The sequence below is a fragment of the Mytilus californianus genome, unplaced genomic scaffold (assembly GCF_021869535.1).
Source record: "Mytilus californianus isolate M0D057914Y unplaced genomic scaffold, xbMytCali1.0.p SCAF_9, whole genome shotgun sequence".
Taxonomy (NCBI): Eukaryota; Metazoa; Mollusca; class Bivalvia; order Mytilida; family Mytilidae; genus Mytilus; species Mytilus californianus.
Window position 1 is genome coordinate 15,225,563 of NW_026262745.1, and position 27,035 is coordinate 15,252,597.

Below are 27,035 nucleotides of genomic sequence, written 5' to 3' on the forward strand. Positions count from 1 at the left end.
ATTTTGACAATGCAAACATTTTGCATATATCAGGACCTTATATTCAGGATGCAAATGAAAAGAATGGATGCTAACTTGCCTGGGATGATGTAAGCCTAGCTTATATATAAACAACAATATAAACAGAGGTTTCAGAAAAGATTTCATGTTACAATTGCCTGTAAGGTCCAATGCATAAACTCCATGTATGTAAGAAATGCAGTCTGCCTATATTTAATATTATGATCACAAATTTTTAATAGAATTTTCTTAATTATTTTTGTATAATAGCAGTAGTCAAACTTGTTAGACAATAAGCATATCATTCCAATAAAAATCATCAGGAAAATATCACACGCTTCTTATTTAATTTTTATCTATATACTTTGAATGAAGGTTAGATAAACATGCAAGTATATAGATATAAGAAGATGTGGTATGAGTGCCAATGAGAAAACTCTCCATCCAAGTCAAAATTTATAAAAGTAAACCATTATAGGTCAAAGTACGGTCTTCAACACGGAGCCTTGGCTCACACCGAACAGTAAGCTATAAAGGGCCCCAAAAAATTACTAGTGTAAAACCATTCAAACGGGAAAACCAACGGTCTAATCTATATAAAAAACGAGAAACGAGAAACACTTATGAACCACATCAACAAACGACAACTACTGAACATCAGATTCCTGACTTAGGACAGGTGCAAACAAATGCAGCGGGTTTAAACATTTTAAAAGTACCAAACCTTCACCCTTTTTCTGAAACAATAGTGTAACATCACAACATAGAAAGACACACTATAAAATATCAACTGAAATAGCTTAACTCAATCAAAGGACATATTAACACCATTGAACATACACTGAACAAATAAATTTGACCTATGACACAATGTAAATACAAAATAAATAAACTAAGGGAAGAATAATATATCTACTATACAAATGATTCTTTGTTTTTTAATGTTTGTTTTCTGTATAAAGAATTTTATCTTCCTCCATCGTTGAATTTTAAGTCACATCTTGATTCAAAGTTTTATCATAGCTGTTAAAATTTAGTATTGCAGTGTGAAGGACTATGAATTCGTCACTGATAGACAGGATATTGTTAGCATATTAAAACTGCAAATATTTCTAATTCAGATTTGTAAGAAAATTACTAAATTCAAGGCAATCTTTGTCCTGTCTATCCTTTAAAATTGATGATAAAAGTGGAATGACTAATAGAGTGCAATATTCTCACACCATCAACAAAAATACAGTAAAATTATATACATACACAGTATGTGATCAATATAACCGTGTCTTTGATATACTTGTTCTTTATATATTTGCATGAAACAGGATGGATATTCTCAGAAAGTTTGCATTTATCCTACTTTCCTAATTCTTGAACAGAGAAATATTATACTTCAAGACAATCAAGCTGAGGCAGATTTAGAGGGAGGACCTGGGCCCTCTGTTATGGAGCTACATATATAGTTAATGCATAGACTTTTTACAAGTTTCACTCCTAGTGAAGCCTTGATGGAGAGTTCCCTCTTTTTCAATTTCCTGGATCTGCATCTGGAATGATAACTACACAGACACAATAGTTTACAGCAGAAACATCAAGACACCTAACATTACCTCCTTCATCTAAATTCTATGATATAATCACTATTTTTACCTGATCACAATGCTGTAAGGCATCAGAGTATTCTTTTAATTTCAAACTACATGCAGCTCTGTAAGATAAAAAGTTGAAAATAGTTGAAATCATTATGTATTGACAAGGAGAAATACAACTGTCCTTATAGATTCATGTCTAATTCTACAGACTTCTGTGTACATAAGATTTTATAGTTGGCCAAAGGATCTTGATATTTGACATTTATGAGTGTTAGGTAATGCAAAAAATCTTTATCATAGTAAAATATACAAAATGCAGTATCTAACTAAACTTACAAATTTAATGTTATAGGTATATTGTACAGTTTATCCATATTTGATTCATCTTCTTCCAGATCCATATTGTCTTCTACATACTCTAAGTATCTGTGAAAAGAGAGATCAACAATTTACTTGGTTATGAACTAACTATGCTATAAAAAAGTCATTGAAATCCAGTCATTTCTTTAAAAAGAGTTGAAGATACAAAATGTTGCAATAAATAGAGATACACACATTCACAAACAGTATTGTACAATGAATGCTGAAGCTTTTCTTGGCAAATCCTTAATTCAATCAAAAATCTTATGCAACAAAAAAACAAAAAAAAAGACATGACAATTGTTTGAATAAACAGCTGCGCCATGAGCGCATGATACGCCCGTCGCTTTTTCTAAGAATAAAGTTCAATAACTTCTCAATGTCATATCAGAAATTTATGAAAAACCTAAAAGGGGGTTATCTTAACAGATATAACCAGTCACCAAAGTTTCATGAAAACTGCTCAAAGCACTTTAAAGATATTGCCGGAAAACTGAGAAATCACCCCTTTTTTTATGAATAAAATCCCAAAACTCAGAAACGTAAAATCTAAAATTTATAAAAATCGAAAGTGAGCTTACGTCAATAGATATAAACAATTCACCAAAGTTTCATGAAAATTGCTGAAAGCATTTCTGAGTTATTGTCCGAAAACTGGAAAATCCCCCTTTTTTAATGAATAAAACCCCATAACTCATCATCATATATTAATGTCAGAACCAAAACTAAGCCCAGATTTGCAAGGATTACATAAAATGGTTCTGATAAGTACAATTTTCCAGACAGCAATTCAATGAAAGGTCTGTAAACTGAAATAAAATGCAAACACTGTTAGTCATCACTATACACTAATTAAAAGTCAGCTTCAAATCTATAGGCATTACAGAAAAAAAAAATCTAGACAACTAAAATTTTTATAGAAAAAATCAAGTCAAAGGGCAATAACTGTGAAAAGTTGGTAGACTGAAGCAGAACACAAACTCAATCTGGAAGTCTTCATTATACATTAATGTACAAATATATAAGGTTCAAAAGAAAAATAAGTCAACCTGGCTAAAAGCAAATTGGGTCTATATATATGAGTATATCATTTATACTAATCTACCAAAACAAAGATCAATATCTACTAATATATCAGAAACATTTTTGAACAACTATTTGATTTTAGAAGGTCAGAATGACAGACAAGAGTAACAAAACATGCTCCACCACTTACTGTCACAGCATAATAAGTAATGAGGGTATAGAAATACAGAGATGTCATTTGTTAGAAGATTTGCCTTACCTCAATGCTTTCTTGTACTTTCTTTTTGCATCTTGGATTTTTTGCTCTTTGAAGAAGTTATTTCCAAATCCTTTGATTGAGGTGATCATTGTTAAAACTTTCTCTTTGTTTTCTGTCTGCAAAGTTATATGATAGTCATGGTTAATATAGTAATCAAATGATGTATCAGTTTCCAGTGTGAATAGAAACTTTTTATCAAATATGTGAAAACTAATTTAAATTTTTGCATATTAAGATAATCTAAGTTTTTCCAATACATTTCTAACAAATTATGTAGAAATTGAAATTAACATCATTTTCAATTCCATTTCTTTATTCAAAACATTTGTAATTTCGTGGATGTTAATTTTGGCTGCAGTCCTTTTGCACCAATTGCTGTATTTAAGATATATCATTTGTGCCATTTTTCATTGATTTAATTTTTCAAAGGTGTTGATTGCACCAGGATAAGGAATTCATTCGTGCTCAATTATTTGTTTTACATATATTCATCCAATTATCTGTGTTTACATGTTACCCATATCAGTCATTAGAAAATTGTGATATTTAATATACAACTATTTATAGCATAAATGAGATTTTTGTTGCATAAAGAATTAAAGAACCTTTGAAAGCATGCTCACAAACCCCATCCCCCACTTCGTCACTGGGCAAACAAAATCTCACCAAAGACTCATAACTCCTACAAAAGTCAACTGCTAAAAATATGCACTTTAAAATATTAGGACCTTATTAGCTACAATGTTTCATAAAATTCTGTCGTGTGGTTTCAGAGGATTTGCAATGACAAAACTGTTACAGTAGTATATTTTGCCAAAATTCTAAGTTCAAAGGGGCTTAACTCTTAGAAAAATTTAAAAAAATGTGTCCGAGGACACGAATGCCCCTGCTCCAGCTTCAAACAAACGAAAATGGGATGAATGGACAGACAGAGAGACGGAAGGACAGAAAGATGGAAAGACGGTCAAGGGTAATACTTAATGCCCCCATCACGTAAGACAGGGGCATAAAATTGAATCATAATATCCTGTTGACATGTACATCTACATAAAATGTCTTTATTATCTATTAACAAAAGTTTCATGAAATTATGTTGTGTGGTTTCAGAGGATTTGTGATGACAAACTGTTGCAGTACATGTAGTATATATAGGCCAAAATTCTAAGTTCAAAGGGGCATTACCCCTAGAAAAAAAGTTGAATCATAACAAGACTGGTACCTGTTCCCCATCTGCCCAACATCACAATACTATAAGTCAGTTTTAGACTTTTTCCTAACCGGCCAAAAATAAGATTTTATCAAATAATCAGCAAAATCGTTAGTGCAAGTACTAGATATTTTGAAAACTAGTATTGGCACTAAAGGATGAATTCATAGACATCTCTTTAATTTAGCAGTAGAATTAAATTCAACAATGTGGTCATGTTTATCTTAAGAAACCCCAATCATAAGTAATAATGACTATTCTTTTCTTACATAAAAAGGTACTAAGATAAACATGACTAGAACTATAAAATAACACAAATCATTTCAATTTCATATTATTCTGGCCTTCTCTTAATTATGTAATCTTATTTTTTTAATTCAGACAAAAACAGTATTCATTTATCAAAATACAAACGTTTTCAAAGTCAACTCCAGAGTCTTCTGGCCATTCTGGATAAATATCACCACTGCCGTCATCTTTCACAAAACCATCATCCTCTCCCAGTGCTATCTCACCACAGTCAGCAATTTTACACTCCTGAAATTATCAAATACAATGTGTATACAAGAGGTTCATTTTTTCTTAACATATATTAATGGCTTCTGTTTTGTTGATTATAATCCTGTAATATTTATCAACTTTTCTATCTGTCAATAATCAGATATACCGGTATTACATTATTTGAAATTAAAAATATGCGGTTATTGGCAAAAAAAAATAAATCTGTATTTAGTATACATCATATCAAGACTATTCCAGGGAAAAAACACTGTACTGGAGGGTTTGACATCACAGTCATAATTTTTTCTGTGGTAAATGCGCATACAGTTCTGTTATACAATGTACATGGGAAAAAGAAAGTATCAGCAGTGGGGTATAAAACAAGAGGCTCCTAAGAGCTGAATCATAAATCTGTCAAAAAATTAAATAATAGGCAAACACTCTAAAATAAGTAAAAAATCGTCTCGCAAGGTCAATAACTCTCATATAGAGTCATCCAATGGATTTGGTCATATCGGCATTTTTGTAGATTTTGTAAGCTGTTTTCAGTTGCTACCTAACTATTATAAATTTTGAGACAATAGGCAAAAACTTAAATTTTTATTCAAAATGGTCATTTCTGGGCATTTACTACTGCAAGAAGTCAATCAATTGTTTCGATTATAACAGCACCTTTGTAGATCTTGTATAGTTGATCATGTTTGCTGTTCACAGTTTCTATCATAGTTTTCAAGATATGGAAAAACTCATAAATTAGTCAAAAATCATCATTTCAGGGCAATTTCTCATATCAGGAGTCATCAAATGATTTGTCCAACCCCATACATGGCAAACAGGTTTAACCATCCCACACGTTCTATGGGCCTGCCCCCAAGTCAAAATCCTGTAATTCAGTGATTGTAATTGGTCACTGTTTTAGTGTCTTTATCATATTTGTCATTTGTTTATTGTTTTGTACATAAATAATGCTTTTTTCTTTTCAGTTGTTTTACATTTTGTCATGTCAGGATCTTTTATAGCTGACTATAGGGTATGAGTTTTGCTTATTATTGAAGGCTGTACATGGACTACCGGTATAGTTGCTTACAATCTGCTGGAAGATAGTTGTCATATAGGCAACCATACCATATCTTCTTATTTTAAAAAAAATCTCAGTATTCCACAGAAAGTTTCTCCTAGTCAAATGTGAGTATAGATGTTATATCATGCTGTAATTAGACCCCTCTACCAAAAATTTGTTTTGCATGCACACGGATAAAAATTGTGGTTTTTATCCAACGCAATCATATGTTTGAACGTTGTTTTCAATTTAGACTTGTTTATATTTTTTGGTTTGGGCTTGTATCATATTTGCCTTTGGGTTTATATAATCCGTTCATCCTATTTCGACTCTTCAAAATTCAAAGAGTCTATCCTAAATTGAGGTAAATTATATGGCCTTCCAAATACCATTTCTATTCCTAACATCACTGAAGAGACATTAATTGTATGGTGTACTAATTTTTGCACCTCATGTTTGCAGTATACCATCTTTTTCGCAAGTTTATTGTTTTCTGTTTGGTATTAAATTAATAATTAAGATCCATTTTGTTACATCTGGTGATCTGTTTATTTGGCAATCGCCATGGCAGTCAGCAGGGTTTAAGGACATCCGTTGTTCGTCCTGCTAGTCAAATGTGTTTTGTTAAAATATACTTTTTCACTTTTTTGATCTTTTGAAAAATGTTGTTTGTGCTGTATTTAGACCCCTCTACCAAGAAATTTGTTTTGCATGCACACGTATAAAAATTGTGGTTTTTATTGAACGCAATCATAGGTTTGAACATTGTTTTCAATTTAGACTTGTTGATGTTATATCATGTATATCCCACTAGAGGATTGTGCATAACAGCTATATACTTATTGCATATGTATTCCCATTAGATGGTATGCAATATATAATCTTAACCTTAAATCCCCAAATTCAGGCATTTTTAATGAACAGACCGGTTGTAAAAGATATTGCATTTTGATAAGGTCTTGTTATGGGCACATATATATTGAATTAACATCATTTATTTACACTGAGACTGTGCAAAATTTATATTCATAAGTCTTAGAACTGAAGTTGCCAATTTGTCAGAATAATTTCACTGTATTTCTTTACCTTAACAGGTGTTTCTTCATTCTTTTCTGTATTTTCCAGTGTTCTGACCACTCCCATACCCTTGAGAACTTTACCAAACACCACATGTTTACCATCTAAATGATGTGCAGGCTTACAAAGGATGAAGAACTGTGAACCATTAGTTCCAGGACCTGCATTGGCCATACTGAGTAGACCTGCTTTATCATGCTGAAAAATATTATATGTTAAATGTTATTTAAGTTTTCATAACTATGATGTTAACGAGAATTGAAATAATCTGATCTCTTTACAATCTTAAAAATGAGTACTATAATAATATCCCAAATAATCAGGCGTATAGTGTACTGTGGATTCATTCATTTTTTTGGATATTTAATTTGGATTGTGGAATAATCTTATTTTCGTGGAAATTTGATTTCATGGTTTTGCAAAAATCTGCATGGAAGCATAGAGAAATGTTGTACTTCATTGAACATTTTAATTCGTGTTTAACCTTGACCAATTGAATTCACAAAAATTGGTATCGAACAAGTAATAATGCTTTTTGCATAACATTGGTTTAACCCTACAAAAAGAGCACTTTGTATTTCTGTTCAGTATCTGCCATCTTTCTTTGATATAGCAATGTATTGATTATTATTGGTTTGTTTGTACTTTTGTTTTTGTTATATATCTATCAATTCCATCATCCTAATGTTAAGTGCTTTTGCTGTACTGATTATTTGTGTGTATTGTATATTTTCATGTTATTGATAAACTGATCCAAATTAGATGGGGGCGAGTTGAGATCTCATGAAGTTAATTTTAATCCTGCCAAAGGTTCATGTGCCTGTCCCATTTCTGGTACCTTGTAATTGGCTGTCTTAATGTGTTTGTCTTTTGAGGAATTAAGTGTTAATGAAAGATCTTTGATATTCTCTGTTAAGGATGTTTGCTCCTCTTGATTTTTGAATTTTTGACAGATATTCAAAATCCTCTGGTTTTATCCATGTAGTGCCATTAAAAATTTTGCCCACTAACCCCTACTTTTCTTTCCATAATTTGATTACATATAGTTTAAAATGTCATCTTTGAAAATCTTATAAAATCCTTGTTATTTTTTCATTGTTTTTGAAAGAAAAATGTGCCAATGTTAAATGTATGAAAAAGCTAGAGAGAATTATTTCCCGCCAAATTTTCAATGGCTTATATCTCGAAAACAAGCACACGGACCCTTAATTTTTTTCTGCTTTTTTAGTTTATTTATTTATATACTATCAATTATATACTATCAAGTTATAACAGTCTTTTAAAAAGCTTGTTATTTTGAAACAGAGTAGCGAACATCCTTAAAGTAATTAAAAACATCTCTAAACAGAGGGTGATTTAAAGATTATCTTGACATACTGTCTTATATTTAAGACTGTTTGATTTTGCTGTGTCATTGGGTAGCTGTCTGAATGGATGTTGTATTCATATCTAAAATTCATATCAAAATTCAACTTTTCATAAACTTTTGCCTTTGGATTGTTGTCAAAATTTTCCTTCTATCATATTTTTCATTTATAAGCATTATAATCTTACAGTATAAGGAAAACCTTCATCTTCAAATTTTTCTCCATATATGCTTTCTCCTCCTGTACCATTCTTGTTGGAGAAATCACCACCCTGTACCATAAAATCTTTTATAACTGAAAAAAAAACAAGTAAAGCATCTTTGTTAATAAAGTTCAAAGCCAAATTTACAACTAGATGTTTTTTTCTTATTTTATTGTGTTGCTGTTTCATGCTGAGTACTCCTCCTCTCCTATTCATATTTATTTTTAGTACCTCTTTATCATTTCCCCACTTGCATATAACTTCAAACAGGAGGTACTAGTTCATAAACTTGTAATTTAAAAACAGATTTTTCATCTCTCCATAACCATTTACAAATCTCAATCATTATAGTACATTTGTACTAATGTTTTCTAGAACAATAAGGCAATGGTTAATAGAATGACAACTGCAATCTAATTATCACACTTGCAAATTAAATTTTTTTTCTCAATCTGACTAGCTTTTTGTTTAAACTATTTTTTTTACCACTTTACTTTATTTAATGTACATGCAGAATCAATCATTATGTAAGGACGCCTCCTGTTTGAAGTGGGCTTTAACTATCCTGTTCCACAAAAGATAAGGACATCCATTATTCAAGAACAACAACTCTGTATATCACTGACTTATTGACAGAAACCAAGATAAATAACGGGTAATTTAACACATCACTAGTTCCTAAATAATCTCATATAACCATTTGACAGACATTAGGAAAATACAACCAGTTTATATTGGCTTTTATATTCAAAAGACTTTCCGACCAAAAGAGGAACACAGGGGGTCGCCTTCTACATGAAAGTATAGAGAGACGTGCAGCTGGAATTAGTCCTTTTTCTATAAGTCAAATATTTCAATGGTTTGCAATTTCACCAACGATACATATAATGTCAATTTATACATATTACTGATAAGCAGATGTCTGCAAGTTGGTGTTTACCTATAAAACAATAATCAGTGTCATGTACCTACCACATTTATCTATAACTGATATGATACTATGAATAGAAATGGAAGAGTTTTATTTGGGAGGAACCCATATGCTTGCCATTGTTCATACTATAATATCATACACAAAACTTTTAATAACTGTTTCTAATTTTATTAACAAACTAATACTAAGATACAATTGTATAAATACTATAGAGATATCACACTTCACAAACAATTCTAAAATACATGAAATAACAATAATTGTATCATTTGGCTTTCTAGGGGGCTACTCATTAAAACTTACAATGAAAATAATTAAAATAACACAACTCAAATACACTACCTATACTCATTAATTGCCTAAATTATGCACCTGTGGTAGATCTCAGACAGGTGATGCTTTTTGTTCATAAAAACCTCTGGTAGAACCCAGACAGGTGAAAAAATTATAAGAACCTGCGCTGGAACCCAGACAGGTCAAACAATTCATCAGAACCTGTGTGGTAGAACCCGGACAGGTAAAAATTCTTGAAACCTGTGGTAGAACTCAGACAGGTGAAAAATGCAATAACCTGTGGTAGAACCCAGACAAGTGAGCATTAAAAAAAACATATATAAGAACCTGTGGTAGATCCCAGCAGGTACAAATAACTTAATTTATAACCCTTAAATTAAACAAAGCCTTAATTATCTATAAGATGTATTATGAATTGGGGGAAATAATTTTCCTGAAATTAAGTTGGCCAAATTAAACAAGTAAAATTGAGAATGGAAATGGGGAATGGGTCAAAGAGACAACAACCCGACCAACGAGCAGAAAACAGCCGAAGGCCACCAATGGGTCTTCAACACAGCAAGAAAATCCCGCACCCAGAGGCAGGCTTCAGCTGGCCCCTAAACAAAAATGTGTACTAGTTTAATGAAAATGGAGTTTTGTAGTAATAAGTATTGTGTATAAGTTTCATAACATTTGGTTTGAGAACGGAAACAAAAAATTCAGCAATTTTTATACAAATTTTTTAAAATTTTTTATACAAATACATAACTCTAGAATGGTTAAAGTGACACCACCAAAATTCAAACTTGATCTGTATTTTGTGGTAAGAAGCATTGTGTATAAGTTTCATAACATTTGGTTGAGGCAAACTAAAGTTAGAGAACGGAATCGAAAAATTCAGCAATTTTTCCATTTGTAAAGAGGCATAACTCTAGAACGGTTAAAATGACACCACCAAAATTCAAACTTGATCTGTAATTTGTGGTTTACAATAAGTATTGTGTATAAGTTTCATAACATTTGGTTGAGGCAAACTAAGGTTAGAGAACAGAAACGAAAAATTCAGCAATTTTTATACGACCGCCACAGCATAGTGTATTGCACACACAAAAAAAAGGGGGGGGGGGGGTCAATTCGCAACAGCAAAGTGTATTGCACAAAAGCAAAAATTTGAATATAAATTCAAATCTTATAACCAATTCTAAGTTCTTTTACTACAGTTATTCTGTGTCAGAAACCTATTATGTGTCAAATATTTAATTACAATCCAAATTCATTCCTGTATCAAGCGCGAATATTGTGTCCAATTTTGCCCCAACTGTTCAGGGTTGGACCTCTGCGGTCGTATCCAGCTGCGCTTGGCGAAGCAATTTATTGTAGTTCTATGTATGTTTTAGTCAGTTTGGTGAATTTAGTTACTTCATGTCTTCTTGTGTGACTTTGCCTAAATAGTACAACATACATGTTCACTGCAAATATTATCATGATCAAATATCTTTTTACTGACAAAAAAAATTTTCATTTCAGTCCCAAATGACCGACATAGAGTTATAGTAACAGAGTTGGCATTAGTTGTACAAGATAGAGAGGATGTTACATTAGATCTAACAGGTAATAACATTGTACCATAAGATGTAATACATGTGACAAAGTTTTCAATAATGTCTGAAAGTGAAAGAAGAATCTAATTAAGAAGTAACATAATATACAAGAAGGTTGCTGCAGACAGCAGTTGACTAAATCTCTTATAACATGATCATGATGCTTAAGTGTCATAGATCTTTTCATTAGATGAAGAATTTATTCCTGTATGAACACCGTACTAAGAGAAAGAATTCATATGAAAAAAAAAGTTTTTCTGGCTTCTGACTTATCAGGAAGTCTGTTTCACGAATTTGGTTGTCCAAAACACATGGTTCTCAGAGGTTATTTGCAAAACTTGAGTTTCAGATTCTTGCAAAATGGAAACAGAAGGCCAAGTAAAAAATAACCAAGATTTTAGAGATAACTGTATTGTATTTGAAGCTTTGCGGACGTCCATTGGTAGTTTTACTGTCGCAAATTGAGTTTACCTGGCGACATGTAGCGGAGACAGGTAAACGGATATTTGCGACAGTAAAACTACCGATGGACATCCGCAAAGCTTCAAATACAATACAGTTATCTCTTTTCTAATGCAAAATAAACAAATCATTCAATTTTAGTCGTTATTTCAGTGTAAAATTTTCATTTAACGAAAATTCTGCGAAATGGTGTTATATTCTTTGGCCTCATAACGAGGTGACTTCATATAGGTATGCTTCCGGCATCAAACTTAAACACCGGGCGTTTTCTGGCTTTTTGTCCGCTTCAAAAATGTAATAAAATTTGATTTAAAGAAGATTTCTATGTGCAAAAGGTGAGTTTTTTGCTTATTATTGGAGAAATTACATGTCAATACATTCTGAAATTCAAAATGTTGGCTTCCTTAGTTACAGACAGGGAGATAGAGAATTTTATGCTTATTGTCATCCAATCAGATACATTGATACAACATAATTGCATTAGAATTGTCGATTATATACATAAATATATATTGGCATCTTTACATGGAACGTTACATTCATATATCCTTGGAATATGTTTCTCAAAATTTTATTTTTGCAGGTGTTTGACTTTTTGACATTACTTTCACTGTTTTTACATCATACATGTACATGGGAATTTGTTCTTTCTAAACATTCATTTGCCTGTCTCTTATGACCTCCATTTAATAAACCAAGTTTACTATATGACATCTTTTAAGACTTTAATTTATTATTCAATTTTATGGTTTTATTTGTAGATAATATTTTTATGCCCCCGCCGTAGCGTAGGGGGCATTAAGTTTTACCCTTGTCCGTCTGTAAGTATGTCCGTCCGTCCATCCGTCCGTCCCAAAGTTGGTTTCCATTCTCTAACTTTAGATTGCTTCAACCAAATGTTATGAAACTTATACAAAATGCTTATTACCACAAAACACACATCAAGTTTGAATTTTGGTGGCGTCACTTTAACCGTTCTAGAGTTATGCCCCTTTACAAATGGAAAAATTGCTGAATGTTTCATTTCTGTTCTCTAACTTTAGTTTGCATCAACCAAATGTTATGAAACTTATACACAATGCTTATTACCACAAAATACAGATCAAGTTTGAATTTTGGTGGTGTACGTCACTTTAACCATTCTAGAGTTATGCCCCTTTACAAGTGGAAAAATTGCTTAATTTTTCGTTTCCGTTATCTTACTTTAGTTTGCCTCAACCAAATGTTATGAAACTTATACACGATGCTTCTTATCACAAAACACAGATCAAGATGGAATTTTGTTGGTATCACTTTTACTGTTCTAGAGTTATGCCCCTTTACAAATGGAAAAATTGCTGAATTTTTTGTTTCTGTTCTCTAACTTAAGTTTGCCTCAACCAAATGTTATGAAACTTATACACAATACTTATTACCACAAAACTCAGATCAAGTACAAATTTGGGTAGCGTCACTTTTAACGTTCTTCAGTTTTGTCCCTTTATAACTTTATATGATATGCAAGCGGGGGATGATCATATGTGTCCCATGGACACATTCCCCATTTATTTCATATTGTCATATTATTGATATCCTGAAATGTAAAAATGACAAGACACTACCTGGGTTTTCTTTATAGAAACATATCAAATTTCCACATAAATTTTGTATGAATAGGAAATAAAAAAGTGATGCTTAATGTTTCTTGTTTGATTTAATCATTTTAAAATACTTTTGTTATATATCAATATTTTAGAAAGTGGGTCTTCCTTGATATTGTCTGGTTTTACATTTGTTTTAATTGTCATTGTTAAAGAATAAATTACCTAAATATTTGCCTAGACTTTTACACAAGACTTTTAGATTTAGATTCTTCAATAATGAAAGTAATAGACTTGGGGATATTTAGAGCTTGACTTATGGTTTAAACACATTTGTTGACCTCTACATGTATATAGTTTTGTTTTCAGCAGTTAAATTTGAAATGATGAGGAGGAAGTTAATATTTAGAGAAGTCAAGTAGAGCTTTTGTCATTGTCAATAATTTTTTGATCCATATCCAGGATGTATTTAATAATATATTTCCTATTGCAAGTTTGATTTATTAAACATTACAAAACATATAATATGTTTTAATTGTTTATTGTTAATTGTTGTTTCAGGTGATTTATCAAAATTAAAAGACCATGTATTTGTAATAAAAGAAGGATCAGCATACAAGATGTGAGTCAAATTTTTTGTCCAGAAAAAAGAAATTGTTTCAGGTTTAAAATATGTTCAGAAAACATATAGAAAAGGCATCAAAGGTAAATAATTGTTTATTTGTATTGCAGGTGATTTATCCAAATTAAAAGAACAGGTATTCACAATAAAGGAAGCTGCTATAAGCCCCATATAAAATGCCAGTAAAGTTCTTTGTCCAGAAAGGAGAACTTGTGTCTGGGTTAAAATATATACAGAAAATCTACAGAAAGGGTGTTAAAGGTATTATGTGCATGCAAGTGGTGTAACTTATTTGTAAACCCCTTCATGTTAAAATTTACTCTGGATGTTAACACAAAATTCCTAGCAAAGTCTTTATCTTATTAAAGTAAAATAATTGGTTTTGCAGTAAAAAAAAGTATACATAGATACCATAGTTTGACTATAACTGAATTAGTTGGAAAAAAATACTTGGCAAGTTCTTTATAGAAGTATTTAATTTTCATACTGAAAATTCTATTTCTTCTTTGTTTTATAAGAACTTAAATTATTTGCAAGTTATCTACATTCATTTTACATTATTAAACCTTTTTTGCATAATTTATATTTTAACAAGTATACTTAAAGTAAAGACGCTCTGTCTGTCTACTGTAAAAATTGGTGTAAACCTGAAAAATCTGATAAAAAATATCTAGACAGTTATTTGAATAAAATTATGAATACTGTTAATATTCGTATATCTCATTTTGAAAACAATTCTGAAATTAGTAATAGGGTCCATGATATTCCCATTTCTAGAATAAAAAATAAACTCCAAGTACTCACAAAGCGGTTTGTGTTCATACCGGCAGACAAAGCAGCAAATAATGTAGTGGTGGTGTGACGCATATACTACACGAAAGTTCTCCAAAACGAAATTACAAATTCTTCTACATTCAGGTCCGTACACTCCACAGAGAGTCAAATTGTAAACAAGCATATCACTACCACTACCCAGCTTAAAGCCTCTTCTGAACATTTGAAAGTCACTACTATGTAGTGGTTACCTAAATTGCACAAAAAAACCATTTAAATTCCGTTTCATCTACGCATCTAGTAAGTGTTCTACTACCAATCTATCAGTGCTTCTAACTACCTCCCTTACTACTATCAAAAAACTTGTTATTAACTTTTGTATTAAAGCTTATGAAAATAATAGTATTAATTATTTTTGGATTGTTAATTATTCTTTAGAGGTTTTAGATAAAATACATGCTTTTGATGGTCCTTTTAATTCTGTTGACAGTTATGATTTTTCTACTCTCTATACTACACTTCCACACAATCTTATCAAGAAAAAGTTTTCATATTTAATTAAATGGTCTTTTAAAAAATCTCATTACAAATTTATTTGCTGTAACTCGTTTAAAGCTTTTTCTGTAACCAAAAAGGAAAGTATGCTAGATACACTTACTGGAAATGTGAAGATATGATTGAAGCTTTAAATTTTCTCCTGGACAACATATATGTACGTTTCGGCAATAACGTGTATAGACAAGTAGTAGGGGCACTAACTGCGCCCCTTTAATAGCAGATTTATTCCTGTATTGCCATGAATCTCAGTTTATGACCAAACTCAGTAAAGACACGTCATTGTTACATTTGGTTGATACATTCAACAATACCTTCCGTTATCTGGATGATATTTTTTCGTTAATTAATCCAGAGTTCTCTAAATATACTACCGAAATTTACCCAAAAGAACTTACTTTAACTAAATCTAACATAAACAGCAGTAGTTGTCCTTTTCTAGATTTGGACATTTTCTCTCAAATCGTACTTTCTTGTTTATTTGACCTGTTGATACTAATTGTAATGCTTTTTTGTTATCTAATGTTTACTTATTCAGGGTTATATATGGTCTATATACCAGGTTTGATAAGTGTTTGGTATTACTATAAATTTTTACTTCTTCGTACTATGAACATCAAAATTATTTATTTTGTAAAAATATTTCCTTTCCCCATTTGAACTGTACATGTATACCTAACAACAAAATTATTTTCATTTACCTGTGTTTAAAGCTGGCTGATATTTTTGTTCAAGCATATTGTTTTTCTTAAATTGTTTAACATTTCACAGCAGTATAACATGTTACTTTAATTATTCTAACCTTAGTTTATTTATTTTGTATTTACATTGTATCATAGATCAAATTTATTTGTTCAGTGTATGTTCAATGGTGTTAATATATCTTTTGATTGAGTTAAGCCATATCAATTGATATTTTATAGTGCGTCTTTCAATGTTGTGATGTTACACTATTGTTTCAGATAAGGGTGAAGGTTTGGTACCATTAAAATGTTTAAACCCGCTGCAATTATTTGCACCTGTCCTAAGTCAGGAATCTGATGTTCAGTAGCTGTCGTTTGTTGATGTGGTTCATAAGTGGTGTCTCATTTCTCGTTTTATATATAGATTAGACCGTTGGTTTTCCCGTTTGAATGGTTTTACACTTGTAATTTTTGGAGACCTTTATAGCTTGCTGTTCGGTGTGAGCCAAGGCTCCATGTTGAAGACCGTACTTTGACCTATAATGGTTTACATTTATAAATTTTGACTTGGATGGAGAGTTGTCTCATTGGCATGTACTCATACCACATCTTCTTATATCTAATTAATACTCTTTTGTCCAGAATAAGCATTCATAGCTTTTGTGAAACTTTAGATTGATCAAATGTCCAGAGTAAAGGGTTGATTACAATGAGTTATATCCAATGTATGCACGCAATGGCATTATCATGATAAATGTTGTAACCTTCCTGCTTGGTTATGTATGATGGAATATATATTAACAAAAGCTTTTTGGTATATGCTATTATATTTATTTTTTTACCTAGAAGTATTCATTTTCATTCATTCTTTAAGTTTTTTGCCAGCTTGATCAATGTTGTCTGTCATCATCAGACTTTAATAATAATTATTAAATAAATGGACTTAGTTTGTTTTGGTGTTAACATTTATATTCAGTCAGAGGTTAAATTTTTGTTCCCGTCATTTAATAACTTTGTCAAACCTTGGAATTTTATGAAATTTGTACAGAAGCTTGTTTATGACCAAAATACAGTATCCAGAGCAAAATTTTGAAAATATTTATTTTCATTATTATACGACCGCAAAAATTTTTTTTGGTTCGTATAAGTTATAGATATTTCATATCGTTTGGATAGTTTTGTGGTGTTTCGTAAATTATACCATAGCTTTTTGTTGAAAGCCCCGGCCTTAACCTCACGAAACCGAAGGTCGAGTGAGGTTGCCGGGGAGTTTCAACAAAAACTATGGTATAATTTACGAAACATCGCAAAACTATCCAAAAATATGAAATATCTGTTTTAACCTATAGCATCTTTAAATGTTTAAAATTTGATACTCTATATATTTTTTTTGTATGTTTAATTTCAAAATAATTTTGTTAAGAATCAGCTAAATAACCCTTTTTGGGCCTTACACACAAAGCTCCGCCTACCTTCTTAAATAAGCACGGGATTCTGAAACCGCGGGAATATCAGTTAGACCTGAATTTTCGACATCGAAGGATGCACAATTACATTGGTGGCGGATAACGGTACAGATCTAGACAAAAACATGGTGAAGGAATTCGATTTTCTGGATATGGACGAAAGATAAGGCACAGATTTTCTAATATTTTGAAGCTCTCTGGAATCCCAGATTTAGGGTTCGTTTTTATTTATTTTATCTCTACGATCGAAATGTTAAATTGATTTTATTATTAAGGATTATGTACCCTTGTGTTGATTCAATGCTAAACATATGGAAATTTTATAGAAAATCCAGTCTTTCCACTTGTACTCTCATATTTGGCAATTCGGTGCTTGATAAAAGAGGATTATTGCATGCAGTGCTAGCAATAATTTCCTTAAAACAAGTTTATAAATTTAGATATTGGTTAAAACAAATATAAATATGGACCAATTCAAGTACACCTTCTAGGGTGGCACCGCTCGACTTTATTGACTCAGCATGAGTTTTTAATTTGAATTTAAAGATTATTTATTTTAGGACTTTTTGTAAACAATTAACACTAGCACATCATAGAAAAACAAGTGAGTAATCTATGTTTAAAATTTTTATCAAAAATCTCTGTATTTAAGTCTAGATTTTCCGCAAAAATCTTGGTTTTATTTTCCACAAAATCCTTGTTTTTGCAGTTTTAAAATTTCGTAATTCACATGGCTACAGAAGGGGTCATAAACCTTGATTTTTAATAACGAGGAAATTAATTTCACCATAGCTTTTAAAGTCATACATTAATTAAAAGGGATTTCAAAATGAACATGATTATAATCACATGTTGATTATAGGTCATTTATACAAAAAGTTGAGCTTCATTTTGAGTAACCAGTTGCTTTATATCTTATTTTAACGGTCCAACATTATTGTTATAAAAAGTCTAACGTATGTATCATATATATGAAGCGCCTTAAAAGGGGCGTGCCCCTTTTCCATCCCTCTTAAAAAAAGACTCGGCAAATTTAAATCTAGACACGTAGCTGTACAGTGGAGCCTATGAGGATACTATCTAAGTATATATTTCAATAACTGAAAATCAGCTGATATTTTCAAGTAATATATATTAAATATATTTTTTAGACTACTCGTTTGGTTGTTTTGAGATGAATTTTTGTTTATTTTAAAATATAGGACAACGAAGTTAGTGTACGTGGGTTCGATTCCCACCCTAGGCATTCATTTAAATCGGCTGGTGCAAAGCGGGCAGTTTAGCTTAGTGGCTCCGCACTGACTCTGTTGTTCTTGTGTCAAAAAATTTAAGAGGCCAACGCCAGGTCTCCCTATCTTTCCTTCTCTTTTCAAAGAGACCACATCCAACAAAACCATGGTATATTATACCATAGATGGCTATGGTATAATTTTCTGTTATTGGGATTTATACTCTTGTTGCATTCCCATAGGTTACATTGTACAGTTATAGGTTAATGCTATGATGTCGTCGTCGTCTGCGTCGTCGTCAGAAGACACATTTGGTTTCAGGACAATAACTTTAGTTTAAGTTAATCGATCTCTATGAAATTTTACAAGGAGGTTCCATACCACAAAAGAAAGATTGGGATTGATTTTGGGGGTTATGGTACCAACAGTTTAGGAATTAGGGGCCAAAAACAAGCATTTTTGTAGTTTCCGGACAATAACTTGTGTGTAAGTGTATGGATCTCTCTGACATTGTACCACAAGGTTTCATATCACAAAGGGAAAGCTGGGATTGAGTTTGGAGGTAATTGCCCCAAACATGCAGGAATTAGGGGCCAAAAACAAGCATTTTTCTAGTTTCCAAATTTCCAAACAATAACTTGTGTTTAAGTCTATGGATCTCTCTAAAGTTGTACTACAAGGTTCTATACCACAAAGAGAAGGCTGGGATGGATTTGCGGGGTTAATTGCTCCAAGGAGGGTTCAAAAGTTGGGGGGGGGGGGGGGGGGGGGGGGAGGATTTTTTTTTCCAATTTTTTTAACAGGTTCATTTTTTTTCAAATTTTTCTAATTTAAAATTTATGAAAAGTATTTAAGAAGAAATCTTCAATTGCACAGTATTGTGCAATAGAAATGCAATCAAAACCTTATGGTACAGATTTGTTATCTAAATCTTCCAAGGCTTATCACTACCTTTTTGATACACAAAATATAGTGCAGCGATCATAACATTCTATACATCCTATCCATGAACATTTCCAGAAATTTATCAATGTAATATATGCTCAGATATTCAAGGCACAAAATGATGTTACACTTGTCAAGAAAATTACATAAATTTTGCAAGGTGCAGGAATCTAATATCTGTTCTAAAAATGAAAACAATGTCATTATTAAAGTCATCTTTAAAAATTGTCCAGAATTTTTGTTAAATCAACTAAAACCAATTGATTTATAAATGCAATATTTAATTTTACTTCCCACTAATAAATTAAAGCAATCTTTACCCTTCAGTGCTTACAGGCACTTTGATTAAGATCTTTGACCACATTTATTTTGTGTCAGAAACCTATATTATGTCAAAAATTTGATCACAATCCAAATTCAGACAGTATCAAGCTTGAATATTGTGTCCAAATTTGCCCCAACAGTTCAGGGTTCAACCTCTGCGGTCGTATCAGGCTACGCTCAGCGAAGCATTTTATTCCATTTGAAAGGGGCTTAACTCTACAACGGTTTAAGTGACGCCACCAAAATTCAAACTTGATCTGTGTTTTGTGGTAATAAGCATTGTGTACAAGTTTCATAACATTTGGTTGAGGCAAACTAAAGTTAGAGAACGGAAACCAACTTTGGGACGTACATACAGACGGACAGACGTATGTACAAACGGACAAGGGTAAATCTTAATGCCCCCTCCGCTACGGCGGGGGCATAAAAACATACAAGCCTCTGAAGAATAAACAAACACACAGCAATACACACAGCAAAACTCAGTTTAAAAGAAGTCTGAGTCCGATGTCAGAATAGGTAACAAAAGAAACTAAGCAAAATGACAATGATACATTAATTAACAAAAGACTACCCACTAAGCAGTTACTGACATGCCAGCTCCAGACCTCAATTCAACTGATTGAAAGATTATGTATTCATCATATGAAAATCAAGCACAATCCCTCTCGTTAGGGGTTTAGTACCATAACATCATAAAATATATGAGAAGAACATAACCTGTGTCATGCCAACAACTGGTTTTAGCATGAGTGAAACTCCCCAAAAATAATGTCAATGTGTCAGTATTTTTCATCATTCTATTATAATTCTGTATATATGCTGTTTTCTCCTTTTCAATCAAATTAAAATGTCAAATAGTATATGTAATAAAAGAACAGAGTTCCAATGTCCCCATGGTTGCACATATTTTATATTTCCAAGGGGCATAACTCTCTTCAAATAAACTGCTTCGCCAAGTGCAGCTGGATACGACTGCAGAGGTCCAACCCTGAACAGTTTGGGCAAAAATGGACACAATATTCAAGCTTTGGATACAGGTCTGAATTTGGATTGTAATTAAATATTTGACACATTATAGGTTTCTGACACAGAATAAATGCAGTCAAAGAACTTGAAATTGGTTGTATGATTTGAATTTATATTCAATTGAAGATTTCTTGCTGTTGTGCAATACACTGTGCTGTTGCGCAATACTTAGTAAATCTGTTCTCACTATATACAAACGAATTAGCAAAATAAATTGTGACCCCCAATTTTTTTCTTTGGAAAATTGACAATTTCTTAAATCTTGAGGGAAAAAAAATTGACCCCCCCACCCCCCCCCCCCCCCCCCCCTCCCCCCTTAAAAAAAAACAAGTCAATATCTTCAAGCATGACGAGTAAAAGTGTTGAAAACTGATTATCTAAGTGAATTTTCTAAGTCCAAGGACCATAACTCTGCACAAAATCATCAGACAGGAACAAAATTCAAACTTGAACTGTAACTTGTCATGATAAAACTATATACCAATTATCAAATCAATATCTTCAAGAATGACAAAAGAAAGTGCGGAAAACTGATTATTTTAGTGAATTTTCTAAGTCAAAGGACCATAACTCTGCACAAAATCATCAGACCAGAACAAAATTCGAACTTGATCTGTAACTGTCATGATAAAACAATACACCAAATATCAAATCAATATCTTCAAGCATGACAAAAAAAAGTTATTAATAATAAGTTATTGTCTGAAAACTAGAAAAATGCTTGTTTTGGACCCTTTTTGGCCCCTAATTCCTGAAAGGTTTGGGCAATTACCCCTAAAATGAATCCCAACCTTCTACTTGTGGTATTGAACCTTGTGGTACAATTTCAGAGCAATCAAAATACTTATACACAAGTTATTGTCCTGAAACTAGAAAAATGCTTGTTTTGGCCCCTTTTTGGCCCCTTATTCCTAAACGGCTGGGACCATCACCCCCAAAGACAATCCTAACCATCCTTTTGTGGTATTGAACCTTTTGGTTAAATTTCATAGAGATCCATACACTTAAACTAAAGTTATTGTGTGGAAACCAAATGTCTTCGGACGATGCTGATGACGACGATGTGATACCAATATACGACCGCAAATTTTTTTTGGGTCATATAAAAAGTCAATCGTCCACCATTATAGAACTTGTCCGAGATATTGCTGATATTAACCTATAGTATAAGTTTTATAAAAATCTGGCAAGAATTGTACCCTTGAGAGCGCTAACGAGGCCATTTTCCATAAATTTAATATTTCCAAAGGGACATAACTCTTTTAAAAAAAGTTGATCGTCCACCATCTTAGAATTTGTACGAGATATTGCTGATATTAACCTATAGTATAAGTTTTATAAAAATCTGGCAAGAATTGTACCAGTGAGAGTGCTAACGAGGCCATTTTCCATAAATTTAATACTTCCAAGGGGCATAACTCTTCTAAAAAAAGTCGATCAGCCACCATTATAGAACTTGTCTGAGATATTGCTGATATTAACCTATAGTATAAGTTTTATAAAAATTTGACAAGAATTGTACCCGTAAGAGCGCTAATGAGGCCATTTTCCATAAATTTTATATTTCCAAGGGGCATAACTCCATTCAAAATAGTCGATCGTCCACCAATTTAGAACTTGTCCGAGATATTGCTGATATTAACCTATAGTATAGGTTTTATAAAAATCTGGCAAGAATTGTACCTGTGAGAGTGCTAACGAGACCGGACAGACACACAGACGGACAGACGCCCATTATTTCCATGTCCCCTGCAATGCTTTACACGGGGGACAATAACCATAACTGGGAAATATATGAATGGGTTATGATTTTGCCATGACATGTATTCATGGGTCATGATTTTAACATGACTTCATTATATGAATGGCAGTGTTTTTGAAAACCCAGCAGCATGTCTGTAGGAAAAATCACAAGCTGACCCCTGAGATCCTCTCCCATGGAGGGGAACACAACTTTTAAGACAACCAAAGCATGATGATCAGGAGGTATTCTATACATAAGCAGTCTAAATTGATGGGGGATGCAAACTTTTACAATGAACTTATCTTCACCTCACAGAGCATTGGTGAACCTGTATACCAATGGTATACTATATATATATATATATATATATAAAGTGCCTAGAAAATCAACCTAACAATGTTAGAGTAGATTTGATTATTTACTTCCTCCCCAAGCGGGGCTGGAACCTGTACTTTTCACTTCATACTTCTACGGCAACACCGCCTAGCATTGCGCAGACGCCTTATCCCCTCCTCTAACTATAGCTGATAAAAATCAGCTTTCGTTTCGGGAGGTGTTACCTTCTCGTAGGAATTAAACAAGGACATCTAGACGCAATATATATATATATTATGGGATACTCTATTTAACTATCTAATACAGAATACACCTAACCAAAGGTTCACTTTTCAATTACACCCAAAAAAAATTTAATAGGTAGGTGAATGGTGTCTTAAATCTGATGATTAAAAACCTATGTCATAATTTCTAGTGATTAATGATCATGAAAATGTGAAGTAAGACACAAAAAATAGTTCTGAACTATAATTACATGTAATAGATATATTTCCACACCTTTAAAGTATGTAATGTAAAGGAAACTAATTATGACAGGTTTTATGATCTATTTATCTATTTATCATATCAACTAAAAGTGGATTTGAATTAATGGTAAGGATTGTTTAAAACCTTTAAAGGAAACATCACGACTTTAAAAGATGTCATGATGGAGAACACTGCCGTTCCTTTAATATATTTTGGTTATTTTTCAGTCATTTATGGTTTTTTTCTGAATTCCTATTTTTTGTGAACAATATACTAAATTAAATGTCTTATATAGATTTTATATAATATCTATAGGTTTTATGCCTAGTAGTATATAGAAAGTCAATGTTGACTGGGTGTAATTAAAATATTATAGTTCAATAAGTTAAATTTGATTTCAACAAACAGTAAAAACAGTCTTGTTTCCGTTAAGATTGAATATCAATGTGAAAAGTTTTAGACAAATCATTCATTAGCTTTAGTACATCTCAATTAAATCACAATTAGACTTGAAAGGAGAAAATAATATCAAAAGTTCAATAAATTTTATTCTGACTACTGAAAGATTACTGAAATGGCATAACAATTTTTGTAAAATATTAGTTTGTGTTTTCTTGGATCTGTGGAAAAACTGATTTTAAAAACATAGTGATATCAATTTTTTTTTTTTTTATATATATATATCAAACATTAAGTGATATAGAGGAAGAATATCATTTGACTACAGTGAAAAGAAATAATTACAACAGCTGAAAATAAAGCCAATTCCTCAGAGCAAAGAGAAAAGTTAAGGATTTATCAGATAAAAAGAACTTCTGTGATAACGGTCACTGAAGAAATGAATATTTGTACTATCAGGAGATAATTTGATTGTTTACACACCACAAGATACTTATTTACAAATAATAAATCATTAATTCTATGTTAACTGCACCTTTAAGTTATACCTGTAAAAATGTCATGTAAAGTTAAAATAGATTTTGATCTAAATGTTTAAATTTTAATAAGAGTCAAAAATGAGGAATACTTATCTTTTCTAAAAGTTAAATAATACTAAAAGGAATATAAATTAAATTGGACTATTGAACAGTGGAGACATTAATTATAAGTATTTTTAAAAAATGTGAAAGTGAAATATAAGTTGGATTTTATTTTACAAAACTTCTATCCTAATATGTTTTTAACAAATTATATATATGAACTATCATGACAAATTAATTTTACCTAGAGGATAGTTATGAACGTGTCAAGTAACTGTGTGGAATGGTGGTGTGATGAACCTGAGACATTACTGGCATTAGAAATTATTATCATCATTCTCTGTTTAATTGGAAGTGGTGGAAATATTCTAACTGTGCTAGCCATCTGTTTCTCCAGTTTACGTTTCAATATAAACTGTGTTCTAATTGGAAGTTTAAGTTTTGCTGGAATTTTATACTGTTGTTTGATCCTACCATTAGAAGTTGTGACATTTCACAGACAAAATCATTCAGTTCCGCCATTATTCTGTAATGCCGTCGGAGGAATTCGATACACACTTGTGGGTGTTATTGTGATACATTTAGGAATAATTGCACTGTATCGGTACCTTAATGTTGTACATTTGGCACAGTATCAAAAACTTTCCAAGACAAAACCTTTGATAATAACAATTGCTATTGGGTGGTTACTGCCACTTGTGTTTACAATGCCGGCTTCATTCCAAGTCTGGGGTGGATATACGTATGTTCCTGCCATTTTAGCCTGTACGTTCGATAGAGACATAGAACAATCAAACAGAATTGTCACTGTATCACTAGGTTTTATAGTACCATGTATTTTCATAATATTCTGTTATGCTAGAATAGGAATCAGAGCATATGGAAGCTCAAAACGTGCAAAAAGCACGTCTCTCATGAAAGCTTTGCGTCTTTCTGCAATGATGTTGTGTATATTTGCAGCATATTTTGTTGGGACATTTCCTTATTTCATTGTCAATATTCATGACCAATCATTTTCTAAACCTGTCCATCATATCTGGACAACATTCTTAGGATGGACACTTTACTGTATAAATCCTATAGTGTATACAGTTATGGATTTAAAATTCCGCAGAGCCTATAAACAACTTCTCTTGTGTAAATGTGAAAAAAATCCTGTAAGAAGGGTAGCTTCAGGTATAAGTACAAGAGTGTAATATTAAATGTTTCTGTATTTCTTTAGTTGAATTGTTATATTAACAGGGTAGCCTTTAACCCTATGACTTACCTCTTGTACACCAACTAATTTTTGCAAGCGATTTATTAACATGACTTTTACTAGTAAAATAAGTGAATACATATATGTCTTAAATCTTGTCATTAATATAAAGGTTTGAGCCAAGGCTTCCCAAGAAAAAAAAATTTAGTTCCACGATGTATTTTATAAAGATCTTAATGTGTTTAAAATATCTTTTTGGATAAGGGCTATATCTATTTTGTCCAAACACTGAGTGTAAAATGACCATTTTATGCCAATTATGTCAATTTTGACATGGAAATGAGATGTGTCAATGCTTATATACAAATGCATACCAATTGCCTTTGACTCACTCAGTCACTGTTAGAGTGTAACATAAAATAATATCCCCCACGAAATATTGTATGTTGGACAAAATTTCATATAAAATAATTGTCTGTGGACACTATTTCATAATGAAATACTGTCCTTGTCCAAAATGTCCATGAAATCTTGTCATCTCCTTCTGGACAATATTTCACTATGAAATACTGTCCATTCCAATATTTCACTGTGAAATTCTGACCATTCCAATATTTCACTGTGAAATACTGTCCATGAAAATATTTCTTAATCTAATTATATCTTCCCTGAGAAATCATCTGCCATGAAATTGTGAGCGTTTCTGGATTTAAAAAAAAAGTTTTTCATGAAAAGTATGTGTATTACCACAAATTACTGCACACATTAATTATGCAGGTCTGTTTGTTATAATCAATCAAATAAAACATTTTAATGATATTATTATCCAAAATATTAAATGTTTATAACCTCCCTTACATGAGAAATGAAAAAAAAAGATTGTATAATATTAACCCGTATAATTCAGTCGTTATATTCCACTGCTCAATGATGGCTACATTAACGCCTGAAGGCCTTGTCAATAAAAAATCGTCAAATAATCATTCAGAATTAGCTCGGGATTTATAACCTATCTGGATAACATTGAGCTATTAGCTGATTAGCTCTCTCTCATAAAGAACGCCAATCAAAATCCTGGATTTGTGACGCGTTTTTTTTGTATAAAGAATTCAGGCCCTCGCAAGTGGGAGAGTCAATCAGGGAGGGACTGAATAATTCAGGTTAGTATAATATATGCTAAA

The 27,035-nt window shown here is 31.9% G+C and overlaps 2 protein-coding genes across 2 annotated transcripts in view; one reads left to right on the top strand and one right to left on the bottom strand.

Annotated features, from left to right (window-relative positions):
* The window catches only part of LOC127714863 (peptidyl-prolyl cis-trans isomerase D-like), a 48,675-nt gene that overhangs the window by 2,111 nt on the left and 19,529 nt on the right, over window positions 1–27,035 (bottom strand). The window contains exons 3-8 of the mRNA XM_052220897.1: window positions 8,634–8,740; window positions 7,089–7,277; window positions 4,856–4,978; window positions 3,235–3,350; window positions 1,926–2,015; window positions 1,648–1,705 (exon numbers count right to left, since the gene is read on the bottom strand). Coding sequence (XP_052076857.1) covers window positions 1,648–1,705; window positions 1,926–2,015; window positions 3,235–3,350; window positions 4,856–4,978; window positions 7,089–7,277; window positions 8,634–8,740 — 683 coding nt within the window. The remainder of the gene's footprint in view (window positions 1–1,647; window positions 1,706–1,925; window positions 2,016–3,234; window positions 3,351–4,855; window positions 4,979–7,088; window positions 7,278–8,633; window positions 8,741–27,035) is intronic.
* On the top strand, window positions 24,394–25,877 carry LOC127714865 (G-protein coupled receptor moody-like). Its single transcript, XM_052220898.1, has one exon. It carries the CDS (start codon window positions 24,914–24,916, stop codon window positions 25,850–25,852), a length of 939 nt encoding a protein of 312 aa, XP_052076858.1. The 5' UTR covers window positions 24,394–24,913; the 3' UTR covers window positions 25,853–25,877.

What these genes read in the sequence shown, in the direction of transcription:
- LOC127714865 (XM_052220898.1), top strand. Translation starts at nt 24,914, where the DNA reads ATGAACGTGTCAAGTAACTGTGTGGAATGGTGGTGTGATGAACCTGAG.